Source organism: Chanodichthys erythropterus, chromosome 7, assembly GCF_024489055.1.
Source record: "Chanodichthys erythropterus isolate Z2021 chromosome 7, ASM2448905v1, whole genome shotgun sequence".
NCBI classification, from domain to species: domain Eukaryota; kingdom Metazoa; phylum Chordata; class Actinopteri; order Cypriniformes; family Xenocyprididae; genus Chanodichthys; species Chanodichthys erythropterus.
In genome coordinates, this window is record NC_090227.1 from 44,288,366 (window position 1) to 44,302,801 (window position 14,436).

A 14,436-nucleotide genomic window follows, 5' to 3' on the forward strand; every position below is an offset into this window, starting at 1 on the left:
TTTCCATTAAAAAAATTCTTAAATCAAGATACATTAACTTGAGAAGCAAAATTAAAGACCCCCTTTGATTTTTAATGATGCGACTCCTGATTAAAATGATTGCATATGAAGTAAAAATTGGAAAGTCAATTTTAAAGAGCGTTAGAACACGTTTTAAGTGAATATATTAATTTTTAATATAAACATTTGATACTTTTGAGGTCAAAAGCATCCCTTGTTACAGAATAATGTTTCTAAACGGACCATCGTTTGACTTTTGTTCTAAATCAATTAACCATAGGAAAAAAGTAACATTTAAAAAACAACCTTATTTTTGTCCATGCACTGCAAAAAATTATTTTCATCCTCATATCAGCTTTACTGATCACGACTCCAGCAGAACGTTAGTCACTGCAGGCTCTGATTGGGTTGTTCCCGATGATCCCGAGCTCATACAAGATAGACAGCGTGGCGAAGAGGACGTAGCACACCAGAGACACCACGCCCAATTTCCAGTCCAACTTCCATCCGTTAATGTGAACAGCCAAGAAGAGGAAGACGATGGAGAGCAGCAGCGTACAGGACATGAAGACCAAACCAGTGCTATTGACCTCCACTGGAGATCCAGTGTCCACAAACACCGTCTTGATGAACCACGGCAGACCGAGACACAGCATGTCGAAGACATTAGAGCCCACGATGTTGGACATGGCCATGTCAGCCTTACCTGTGAGAGACACACAGAACTTCACATATGAACGGTTCACGTGATGTTTGGATACATGAGGACGGCTCTTTACCTTCACGAGCCACCATCACACTGGCCACGGTGTCAGGAATGCTGGTTCCTGCTGCCAGGAGCGTCATTCCCATGACTGTATCCGGGATTCCCAGCGTCTCACCTGAACAAAACAAGGCAGAACTTTACACTCGTAGAAAAAAGGTTTAGTGGGTTCTGCATAGAACACTAAATTTTAAAGAATTATGTAAAATTCGCATCATATGTAATATTTTAACATATGAAGAGCCCGACGGAACCCTTTAATGAAATAAAGTTTTTTACTAGATTTTCAAAATAAACCTTGAATTTAAATTCAAATAATATGACAATTATGATGTTTTCCTGGGGTTTCACCATTTGACAACTGTCATAAATTTATTAGAAATGATCTGATGTTTAAATATCAGATCAGAGTCCTCTCTCTGATGTAATTTCCTGGCGTCCTGCATGTTACACTGGAGTAATGATGCCGAAAATTCAGCTTTGATCCCAGGAATAAATTACACTTTACTGTATGTTTGATCAAATAAATGCAAAAGAGACACAAAAACCTTTATATATGAAAAAAAAAATTATATTATTCCAAACATCTGACTGATAGTGTAAATATAAAGCAAAATATCAAATAAAAAGTGTTCAGTGCATTTTTTTTTTTTTTTTTTTGCTGAGCTGAGCATGTGACTGCATCACAGGCTTCTCGAGCTCAAAAGTTCAAAACTCCCCGAGTGGGTGACGTCCTGAGGGTCGGACCGCAGTGCTTTCTCTCCCAGTACCTGCTCATTAGTGTCGGGCTCTAAAGCTCCGCTGGTGCTCATGTGAATCTGTGACCGTGTGCAGGATAATAATCCTATTATATGCGGCTGCATCACATGGTTTCTCACGGGCCCCGTGGGGTTCAGCCGGACGGACCGGAGAACGTCGAGCTGACAGCATCATAATCCTTCAGGATACAGCGATGGCATTTCAGGAATGGAATCAGGGAGCATGTGACTCGCCTGTGTGTGACCCATTCAAACGCCCGAACGTCTGCAGCACGATTAGATGACGACTGCAGCTGGGAACAAAATCCACAACACTGCACTAAAATATTTCAGAAACATGACTAACATGCGGAATAATAATACTACCTGTGACAGAGCGGGACAAACAACAGCTGTCTTTCTCTGTCAATTTCATACCATCATGACTCCACACTAGATCCAGTCCATCACTAGATCCATCGCATATTTATCGCAAATGATAACAAGACCACAAAACCAACTATATTTAAATCTCTTAATCAAACAATAATTCTTAATCAAACAAAACTGACAATATTTAAATCTCTTAATAGAACAAAACCAACAATATTTAGATCTCTTAATCGAATGAAAGTGACAACTTTTCAATCAATTAATCGAAAAAAATTGACAATATTTAAATCTCTTAATCAAACAAAACCGACAATATTTCAATCTCTTAATCGAACGAAACTGACAATTTTTAAATCACTTAATCAAACAAAACTGACAATATTTAAATCTCTTAATCGAACAAAATGTCAATATTTAAATCTCCTAATCAAACGAAACTGACAATTTTTAAATCACTTAATCAAACAAAACTGACAATTTTTAAATCTCCTAATCAAACAAAACGACAATATTTAAATCTCTTAATCAAACGAAACTGACAATTTTTTAATCACTTAATCAAACAAAACCAACAATATTTAAATTTCTTAATCAAACAAAACCGACAATATTTAAATCTCTTAATCGAACGAAACTGAAAATATTTAAATCTCTTAATCGCACAAAACTGACAACTTTTAATCTCTTAATCGAACAAATCGACAATATTGAAATCTCAATCAAACGAAACTGACAATTTTTTAATCACTTAATCAAACAAAACTGACAATATTTAAATCTCTTAATCAAACAAAATGTCAATATTTAAATCTCCTAATCAAAAGAAACTGACAATTTTTAAATCACTTAATCAAACAAAACTGTCAATATTTAAATCTCTTAATCGATCAAAATGACAATATTTAAATCTCTTAATCGAACAAAACGACAATATTGACATCTCCTAATCAAACGAAACTGACAATTTTTAAATCACTTAATCAAACAAAACTGACAATATTTAAATCTCTTAATCGATCAAAATGACAATATTTAAATCTCTTAATCAAACAAAATGTCAATATTTAAATCTCCTAATCAAAAGAAACTTACAATGTTTAAATGTCTTAATCGAACAAAACCGACAATATTGACATCTCCTAATCAAACAAAACGTCAATGTTTAAATCTCTTAATCAAACGAAACTGACAATTTTTTAATCACTTAATCAAACAAATTTACAATATTTAAATCTCCTAATCAAAAAAAACCAACAGTATTTAAATTTCTTAATCAAACAAAACCGACAATATTTAAATCTCTTAATCAAACGAAACTGACAATTTTTTTATCTCTTAATCGAACAAATCGACAATATTTAAATCTCTTAATCAAACAAAATGTCAATATTTAAATCTCCTAATCAAAAGAAACTGACAATTTTTAAATCACTTAATCAAACAAAACCGACAATATTTAAATCTCCTAATCGAACAAAACTGACAATTTTTAAATCTCTTAATCAAATGAAACCGACCAGATTTAAAGTCTTGATCACTCAGTCGTGTTCGAATCACTGCTGCACTGATATTGTTTAAGACAACACTATAAACATAAGTCTATCTAGATGTAAATCCAGAAGATCACTCGTATCATCATTATATATCATCAATTTATATCAAATCACCCAGCTTGACTTGACTTGTAGATCCTAAAGCTCATCTGTCGCATGCAGTGCGATTCCCAGCACTCACACCATCAGTGCACTGCAGGTCCTCCAGATGAACATCAACAGAAAGAAACAAAAGCATGCTCACCGACGACAGTGACCATCCACACCAGGACGTAGGTGAAGCCGGAGATCCAGACTGCAGACATCAGGAAGGTGATCATGTACCATTTCTTCCAGAAGCGTCTCCTGCAGTCGGGAACTGTCAGGAACAACAACACGATGGCCGGAAGCGACAAAACCCAAAGGATCCGCTTCAGGTCGTGTTCGGGCATCGTGAACACGCTCTTCTGCTCTGAGAGAGGAAACGTGTTCAAACACAGATTGAGACATTTTTTAATGGTTCAAATGGCTTTTTTATGGCATCACTGCAAAAAAATATATTTTTAAGAGTGTAGGTAACACCAAAATTATTTTTAAAAAATGCAGCGAGTGGAACGCAAGGATGTGACATCATCACGTACCTTCGCCGATCTCGTTCAAGCCGTGCAGACTGAGCGAGAGGTGGGAATATCCGGAGTCGTCCTGGAAGATGCCGCTGTCGGCTCGAGAGCGCCGGTGAAGTCTCAGGCTGGTGTCGTCGCTCCATCCCACCAGCGGCTGCTGCTCCTCGCGCTCTCGAGAGCTCTTGCTCAGACACATGCAGCACGGGCTGAAGCGCTGCATCACGTACTCGCTGATCTTCAGATCGAAACACAGCACCACCACGTACACGGCGTACACCAGCAGAAGACACGCGCCGTCATACCTGCCAACACACAAGAGCTTCGTTTGTGTCAGCAAACCAATGTGCCGAAGTGTAAAGACACGTGTAAAGTGCTGCAATTTTGTACGCCAACTTGATTTGAAATAGAGTGCTGCAGGAATAAGTCTTAAAAGCCAGAAAGAGAACAAAAGCATCACTTCCTACGAAATTGGTGCAAAATATCAGTAATAAAAGTAAAAAGTAAAGTATAAAGTAAAGAATTCTGTTGGTAAAAGACACTATAAAAGAACAAAAGATACATAACTAAAACTATATCTAATAAACTACAGTTCAATGTGTTTGTAGAACAAAAGTTTAAAGACCAAATAGTCTAAAAGATAGTATAAAAAATACAGTAATATGGCTTTTAGATTATTGCAGAAAATAAGCTCTACAAAAGTTTATGATTCTTACACATTTTCAAGATAATCTTCACAAATAAACAAAGCTTTTATGAATTTTGAAGCCTATAATCTAAAAGCTATAGTTAGGATATCGCACGATTTCATTAGCGTTTTTTTATGTACATTTTGGGATATTGCATTTAAAAAAGCTGGATGTAACATCAGTGGAATGTTTGTATTTTAATAATTTAATAACGTTCTCAAAATGTAAGCATAAAAATGTTATGTATACATCATTAATGGGACTTTTATTCTGAAATGTTGTAATTTGATGTTTGCCTAAGGTTTTTAACCTCTGATCACATTCAATACACATTTAACCCGGAAGCAGCACATTAACATTTCTAAAAAAATCTTTGCATATGGAAATTTAAAAAAAAAAAAAAATCTGTTTTTTTACCTTTTTCTTTAGATATAACCATTTAAAGTAAATTTTTCTCGCAATTCTGACTTTTTATCTCGCAATTCTGACTTTATATCTTGCAATTCCGACTTTATATCTTCCAATTCCGACTTTATATCTCGCAATTCCGACTTTATATCTCGCAATTCCGACTTTATATCTCGCAATTCCGACTTTATATCACACAATTCTGACTTTATATCACACAATTCTGACTTTATATCTCGCAATTCCGACTTTATATCACGCAATTCCGACTTTATATCTCGCAATTCCGACTTTATATCACGCAATCCCGACTTTATATCACGCAATTCTGACTTTATATCTCGCAATTCCGACTTTATATCTCCCAATTCTGACTTTATATCTCCCAATTCTGACTTTATATCTCCCAATTCTGACTTTATATCTCCCAATTCTGACTTTATATCTCGCAATTCCGACTTTATATCTCACAATTCCGACTTTATATCACACAATTCTGACTTTATATCTCCCAATTCTGACTTTATATCTCCCAATTCTGACTTTATATCTCCCAATTCTGACTTTATATCTCCCAATTCTGACTTTATATCACACAATTCTGACTTTATATCTCCCAATTCTGACTTTATATCTCCCAATTCTGACTTAATAACTCGCAATTCTGACTTTATATCATGCAATTCTGACTTTATATCTCCCAATTCTGACTTTATATCATGCAATTCTGACTTTATATCTCGCAATTCTGACTTTATATCTCGCAATTTTGACTTTATATCATGCAATTCTGACTTTATAACATGCAATTCTGACTTTATAACTCGCAATTCTGACTTTATATCTCCCAATTCTGACTTTATATCTCCCAATTCTGACTTTATATCTCCCAATTCTGACTTTATATCTCCCAATTCTGACTTTATATCTCCCAATTCTGACTTTATATCACACAATTCTGACTTTATATCTCCCAATTCTGACTTTATATCTCCCAATTCTGACTTTATATCTCCCAATTCTGACTTTATATCTCCCAATTCTGACTTTATATCTCCCAATTCTGACTTTATAACTCGCAATTCTGACTTTATAACTCGCAATTCTGACTTTATATTTCCCAATTCTGACTTTATATCTCCCAATTCTGACTTTATATCTCCCAATTCTGACTTTATATCACACAATTCTGACTTTATATCTCGCAATTCCGACTTTATATCACGCAATTCCGACTTTATATCACACAATTCCGACTTTATATCTCGCAATTCCGACTTTATATCTCCCAATTCTGACTTTATATCTCCCAATTCTGACTTTATATCTCCCAATTCTGACTTTATAACTCGCAATTCTGACTTTATAACTCGCAATTCTGACTTTATATTTCCCAATTCTGACTTTATATCTCCCAATTCTGACTTTATATCTCCCAATTCTGACTTTATATCACACAATTCTGACTTTATATCTCGCAATTCCGACTTTATATCACGCAATTCCGACTTTATATCACACAATTCCGACTTTATATCTCGCAATTCCGACTTTATATCTCGCAATTCCGACTTTATATCACACAATTCCGACTTTATATCTCCCAATTCCGACTTTATATCTCCCAATTCTGACTTTATATCTCCCAATTCTGACTTTATATCTCACAATTCCGACTTTATATCTCGCAATTCCGACTTTATATCTCACAATTCCGACTTTATATCTCGCAATTCCAACTTTATATCACACAATTCTGACTTTATATCTCCCAATTCTGACTTTATATCTCCCAATTCTGACTTTATATCTCCCAATTCTGACTTTATATCACACAATTCTGACTTTATATCTCCCAATTCTGACTTTATATCTCCCAATTCTGACTTTATAACTCGCAATTCTGACTTTATATCATGCAATTCTGACTTTATATCTCCCAATTCTGACTTTATATCTCGCAATTCTGACTTTATATCTCGCAATTCTGACTTTATTTCATGCAATTCTGACTTTATAACTCGCAATTCTGACTTTATATCACACAATTCTGACTTTATATCTCCCAATTCTGACTTTATATCTCCCAATTCTGACTTTATATCTCCCAATTCTGACTTTATATCTCCCAATTCTGACTTTATATTACACAATTCTGACTTTATAACTCGCAATTCTGACTTTATAACTCGCAATTCTGACTTTATATCTCCCAATTCTGACTTTATATCACACAATTCTGACTTTATATCTCCCAATTCTGACTTTATATCTCCCAATTCTGACTTTATATCTCCCATTTCTGACTTTATATCATGCAATTCTGACTTTATATCATGCAATTCTGACTTTATATCTCCCAATTCTGACTTTATATCTCCCAATTCTGACTTTATATCTCGCAATTCCGACTTTATATCTACCAATTCTGACTTTATATCTCCCAATTCTGACTTTATATCATGCAATTCTGACTTTATATCTCCCAATTCTGACTTTATATCATGCAATTCTGACTTTATATCTCCCAATTCTGACTTTATATCACGCAATTCCGACTTTATATCACGCAATTCCGACTTTATATCTCCCAATTCCGACTTTATATCTCCCAATTCTGACTTTATATCTCCCAATTCTGACTTTATATCATGCAATTCTGACTTTATATCTCGCAATTCTGACTTTATATCTGACAATTCTGACTTTATATCTCGCAATTCTGACTTTATATCTCCCAATTCTGACTTTATATCTCCCAATTCTGACTTTATATCATGCAATTCTGACTTTATATCTCCCAATTCTGACTTTATATCATGCAATTCTGACTTTATATCTGACAATTCTGACTTTATATCTGACAATTCTGACTTTATATCTGACAATTCTGACTTTATATCATGCAATTCTGTCTTTATATCTGACAATTCTGACTTTATATCTGACAATTCTGACTTTATATCTGACAATTCTGACTTTATATCTCGCAATTCTGACTTTATATCTCCCAATTCTGACTTTATATCTCCCAATTCTGACTTTATATCATGCAATTCTGACTTTATATCTCCCAATTCTGACTTTATATCATGCAATTCTGACTTTATATCTCCCAATTCTGACTTTATATCTCCCAATTCTGACTTTATATCATGCAATTCTGACTTTATATCTCCCAATTCTGACTTTATATCTCCCAATTCTGACTTTATATCATGCAATTCTGACTTTATATCTCCCAATTCTGACTTTATATCATGCAATTCTGACTTTATATCATGCAATTCTGACTTTATATCTCCCAATTCTGACTTTATATCTCCCAATTCTGACTTTATATCATGCAATTCTGACTTTATATCTCCCAATTCTGACTTTATATCATGCAATTCTGACTTTATATCTGACAATTCTGACTTTATATCTGACAATTCTGACTTTATATCTGACAATTCTGACTTTATATCATGCAATTCTGTCTTTATATCTGACAATTCTGACTTTATATCTGACAATTCTGACTTTATATCTGACAATTCTGACTTTATATCTCGCAATTCTGACTTTATATCTCCCAATTCTGACTTTATATCTCCCAATTCTGACTTTATATCATGCAATTCTGACTTTATATCTCCCAATTCTGACTTTATATCATGCAATTCTGACTTTATATCTCCCAATTCTGACTTTATATCTCCCAATTCTGACTTTATATCATGCAATTCTGACTTTATATCTCCCAATTCTGACTTTATATCTCCCAATTCTGACTTTATATCATGCAATTCTGACTTTATATCTCCCAATTCTGACTTTATATCATGCAATTCTGACTTTATATCTCCCAATTCTGACTTTATATCTCCCAATTCTGACTTTATATCATGCAATTCTGACTTTATATCATGCAATTCTGACTTTATATCATGCAATTCTGACTTTATATCTCGCAATTCCGACTTCATATCACGCAATTCCGACTTTATATCTCCCAATTCTGACTTTATATCTCCCAATTCTGACTTTATATCTCGCAATTCCGACTTTATATCTCGCAATTCCGACTTTATATCTCCCAATTCTGACTTTATATCTCCCAATTCTGACTTTATATCATGCAATTCTGACTTTATATCATGCAATTCTGACTTTATATCTCCCAATTCTGACTTTATATCTCCCAATTCTGACTTTATATCATGCAATTCTGACTTTATATCTCCCAATTCTGACTTTATATCTCCCAATTCTGACTTTATATCATGCAATTCTGACTTTATATCTCCCAATTCTGACTTTATATCTCCCAATTCTGACTTTATATCTCCCAATTCTGACTTTATATCTCCCAATTCTGACTTTATATCATGCAATTCTGACTTTATATCTCCCAATTCTGACTTTATATCTCCCAATTCTGACTTTATATCTCGCAATTCTGACTTTATATTACACAATTCTGACTTTATAACTCGCAATTCTGACTTTATATCTCCCAATTCTGACTTTATATCATGCAATTCTGACTTTATATCTCCCAATTCTGACTTTATATCACGCAATTCCGACTTTATATCACGCAATTCTGACTTTATATTACACAATTCTGACTTTATAACTCATAATTCTGACTTTATATCACACAATTCTGACTTTATATCTCCCAATTCTGACTTTATATCACGCAATTCCGACTTTATATCACGCAATTCCGACTTTATATCTCCCAATTCTGACTTTATATTACACAATTCTGACTTTATAACTCATAATTCTGACTTTATATCACACAATTCTGACTTTATATCTCCCAATTCTGACTTTATATCTCCCAATTCTGACTTTATATCATGCAATTCTGACTTTATATCTCCCTATTCTGACTTTATATCTCCCAATTCTGACTTTATATCTCCCAATTCTGACTTTATATCATGCAATTCTGACTTTATATCTCCCAATTCTGACTTTATATCATGCAATTCTGACTTTATATCTCCCAATTCCGACTTTATATCACGCAATTCCGACTTTATATCTCCCAATTCTGACTTTATATCTCCCAATTCTGACTTTATATTACACAATTCTGACTTTATAACTCGCAATTGTGAGAAAAAAAGTCAGAATTGTGAGATATAAAGTCACAATTACCTTTTTTATTTGAATTTGATTATATGAATTTTGTTGGTAAATTTGAATATGCACATATAAAGACACTATAAATTGACAAAAGATGCAACTGACATAATAAATAAACTATATCTAATAAACTACAGCCCAATGTGTTTGTAGAACAAAAGTTCAAAGACCAAATAGTCCAAATTTGAAAAAGGAAAGAGAGTTTGACAGAGGAGAAATACACATTTCACATATCTACAATATAGTTTTAGTTGAAAAATATTAAGTTGTGACTGTTTTATAAGCTCACGTTCCATCGGGTCAAACCTGACCCGGGAATACAAAAGTTGGAGACAAGTTTTTTAATACAGGGTTAAATGTTACTAAATGTTTCAGAGAACATTCAAAAGTAACATTCAGAAATAACTTTTTAATAAGGGTTAGTTCACCCAAAAATGAAAATAATGTCATTTATTACTCACCCTCAAGCCTCAAGATTCATAATGCTCCGAAGCTTCCTGAAGCAGTGTTTTAAAATCGGCCATCACTATATAAGTCCTAATATTGTTTTTTTGGCGCATCAAAAATATTCTGGTGGCTTTATAATATTAATATTGAACCACTGTACTCACATGAACTGATTTAAATATGTTTTTAGTACATTAATGGATCTTGAGAGAGGAAATGTCATTGCTGGCTATGCAGGCCTCACAGAGCCATCGGATTTCATCAAAAATATCTTAATTTGCGTTCTGAAGATGAACGAAGGTCTTACGGGTGTGGAACGGCATGAGGGTGAGTAACTAATGACATTATTTTCATTTTTGGGTGAACTAACCCTTTAATGGGAACGTTGGCTGGGAGAATCATTACCGTAAACATCACAGACTCACCAGTAAACTCTGTTATCTGAGATTATGGCAATGACTGCGGCGACGCTGATGGCGTAAGCGACACAGTCTCTGAACAACGGCCAGCAGGTGAGACGAGCCGTCTGAACAGAATGAAAACACACACAGCTGAGACACAGAGACTACAGACACACACCGACACACTTACAGCACATAATGCGGCTGAAAATGTCACACACCACAGAGGTCAAGAGGCCACACGCCGCACAGATGCACAGCAGGTTATACACGGCCGATCCCATGATGGTGCTCACGCCAATATCTCCTTTAGTCACAAACACACCTGAGGAGGAAACACACTCAAAGTCATTGTTTTAAATTCATGTAATATCAGTCTCTGGTGTCTCCAGAATGTGTGTGTGAAGTTTCAGCTCAAAATCCCCCTCAGATCATTTATTATAGCTTGTCAAATTTGCCCCTATTTGGGTGTGAGCAAAAACACGCCGTTTTTGTGTGTGTCCCTTTAAATGCAAATGAGCTGCTGCTCCAGAAGAGGGCGGAGCTTTAACAGCTCAACAACAACAAAGCTGGAGAATCTCACGCAGCCAAAATGAGGAAAGTGTTCAGCCTTACATTGTTCAAACCGGAGTCGACACTGATGGAGAGACTCAGGAAGAAGTTACAACTTTTAGACGTTTCTGAATGGTTAGTGGATAAATTGATGTAGTTGCTGTGGAGTTGATTCAACTCATCCACTAGCATGTGCCGTCATGTTCATCTTTTGAGTAAATCCAGCGTTCGTTTGGTGTAAAATGACGGCATGTCAACAACACTCAACTACAACAACTCTTCCTCTTCTCTAAAGCAGCCCAACATGGCCCCGCCCCCTTTGTCGTGTGTTCTCGGGGGCGGGTTTATGTAAATCTTAGGGTTAGTGATGTCACACATCCAGGAAGAAGCTCGTTGTAGTTGATATATCTCTCTTGAAATATCTCTCTTTGCATTGAACTTTGAGCGTCGTAACTTTGCAGATGTTGTTTATGCTCAAACGGCAACATTACACACTAACTAAAGTTAAAAAAGTCAAATATAATCATCCACCTCTTTTAAAGCTATTAAAGTTATTCAGTCAAGAACATTGAGTGATTTTCTCTTTCTTTTGTTGTTTGATTAACATTAATGACGGACAGCTGCAGGTTTATTAGGCTACGGTCACTTTAAGACTGAATGCACGGATCTAATACACTGATACACATCTGATATTCTCCCAACTGTTTACATTGTGCTTACATGAATACTCATTTTGACATAATTTTGTGTGTATTTGTCTGTTCAAGTGCAAAAAGACGTGAAAGAGAGCTCAGTTCAGTACTCGTGTGCTGTCTGAGAGGCGGCTTTCTGTGTGCGCAAAGAAAAACAGACTTAACTGAGTTCTCTTTCGCTTCGTCACGCTTTTTCAGATTTATCCATATGCTCTTCTCTTTCTCCCAGACATTTACATTTTCTACTGTTTTATAAGACATGCCAACTTGTGTCCTGCCGGGAGATGTGATTTGTGATATTTCTGAGATTACCCAGAAACGCCGTGACGAGTTCCGGCGCCGAGCTTCCCGCTGCCATGAAAGTGGCTCCAGCAACATCTTGTGAGAGACCGAGACCTGAAACACAACCCGATCCAGTCAGATCACAGCGCACACACACTGCCAGACAAAACCAGACGAAACACCGGCTTACGCTCGCTGATGACCTCGAGTGACGGCAGGAAATAATCATCACACACGATGGAGACGGCCAGAAGCATGTAGAAGATGATCATGAAGTAAATCAGAATCCCTCCGTCTTTCCTCTCCTGAAGCGTGAAGAATCCTTCGGGAAATTCAGAGGACTGTGGCGGGACGCAGTCGCTCGCATTTTCTGCAAAACACACAGATCTTCATTATCAGCTCCAGTGATTTCTGAAGGGTTTAAAAGACAATTAATATTCAGTATTCACATCACTGATTTGACTGAACTTTCAGATGAGAAGAAAACTTGATCTGAATAATCACTCTATTGTGTTTTTAGAGCTGCTTAAAGCTGAAATTGGATTTGTTTGCAACATCAACATGTTATTTTACTGTTAATTAAGCAGCTTTAAATGGTATAAAGCGCTACAGAAACACACGTGACTCAAACTCTTGCTGAATGAATCTCAACATGAATCAAATCTCTCTCACCAACATCCCGACGGACTCTCGCAGGAGCCGAACCCTGAAAACTCTTTCCGACGTAGAAGACGAGATGAATCGCTGCAAATATAAGCAAAACTACGGCGATGATATAGAGCAGAACATCTCTCCGCTTCCTCCGGTGAAGAACCGCGTCTTTCCTCATCGTTCCCACCGATTACTGATGCTTGAGGAGATTCATGGAGCCGCCGGAGCTGAAGTTTATTCCTGGACTGTGTGTGTGTGTGTGTGTGTGTGTGTGTATCACGAGACTCATTATTCTGCATGAACGAGTCTCAAGCCTTCAGGGCTGAAACAGTTTGACAAATACAAATGTTTTCATGCAAAATTATGTGCCTCTTCAGGAGATCAATCAGTTTGCGCACACTGAATCTGTTTATGGCTTGCACATACGCATCATTGAGATGACTGATGAATTATTCATATTTTGTCCTCTTGTTATTTTGCTGGATGTGATCGGATGGATTTAACCAGGAGCGTCTCTAGTCCTGGACTGACTTCAGTTTATTCTAGATCAGGGTTAGAGCCCCAAATATGATCATCCCCATCCTCAAATTTAAAAGGAAACTATATATATTTTTTTATTTTTGCATAAATATCTAATTATTATTATGAAAAATTAATATTATAAATATGCATATAATATTATTTGGAAAATATTCAGTTTCTATTATAATGCATCAATGCGTTCTTTCCTACTTGCCTATTAGATGGATTATTTATTTAAATAAAAATCTATTTTAATACATTTATTTATTTGAGTTAAATGCATTTAGAAATTATTTAAATTTATTATAATAAAATTAATTTATTTAAATCATTTATTTATTTATTTATATTAATCAAAAGTTTATTTGCTTTTCATTTACATCAAATTTATTTTAATTAATTTATTCATTTGAATCAAATGTATTAATTCATTATTTATTTAAATATTTTTATTTAATCATTTTTTATATCAAATGTATTTTTATATAAAAATATTTTTCACTTTACATAGTTTGTATTTCTTTACATAAAATGTGTTTATTTTAAATAATTGTTTATTAATCAATTTGTATTTATTTTGATCTTTTTTATTTTAATCA

General features: G+C 34.9%; 1 protein-coding gene across 1 annotated transcript; it reads right to left on the reverse strand.

Annotated features, from left to right (window-relative positions):
* Positions 1-23: 23 nt before the first annotated feature.
* Positions 24-13,493, reverse strand: slc24a5 (solute carrier family 24 member 5). The gene is made up of 9 exons (XM_067389502.1): positions 13,337-13,493; positions 12,855-13,034; positions 12,695-12,778; positions 11,360-11,463; positions 11,163-11,263; positions 4,067-4,350; positions 3,691-3,897; positions 780-881; positions 24-706 (listed from the first exon to the last, which is right to left on the reverse strand). Exons 1-9 carry the CDS (start codon positions 13,491-13,493, stop codon positions 384-386), a joined length of 1,542 nt encoding a protein of 513 aa, XP_067245603.1. The 3' UTR covers positions 24-383.
* Positions 13,494-14,436: the final 943 nt, after the last annotated feature.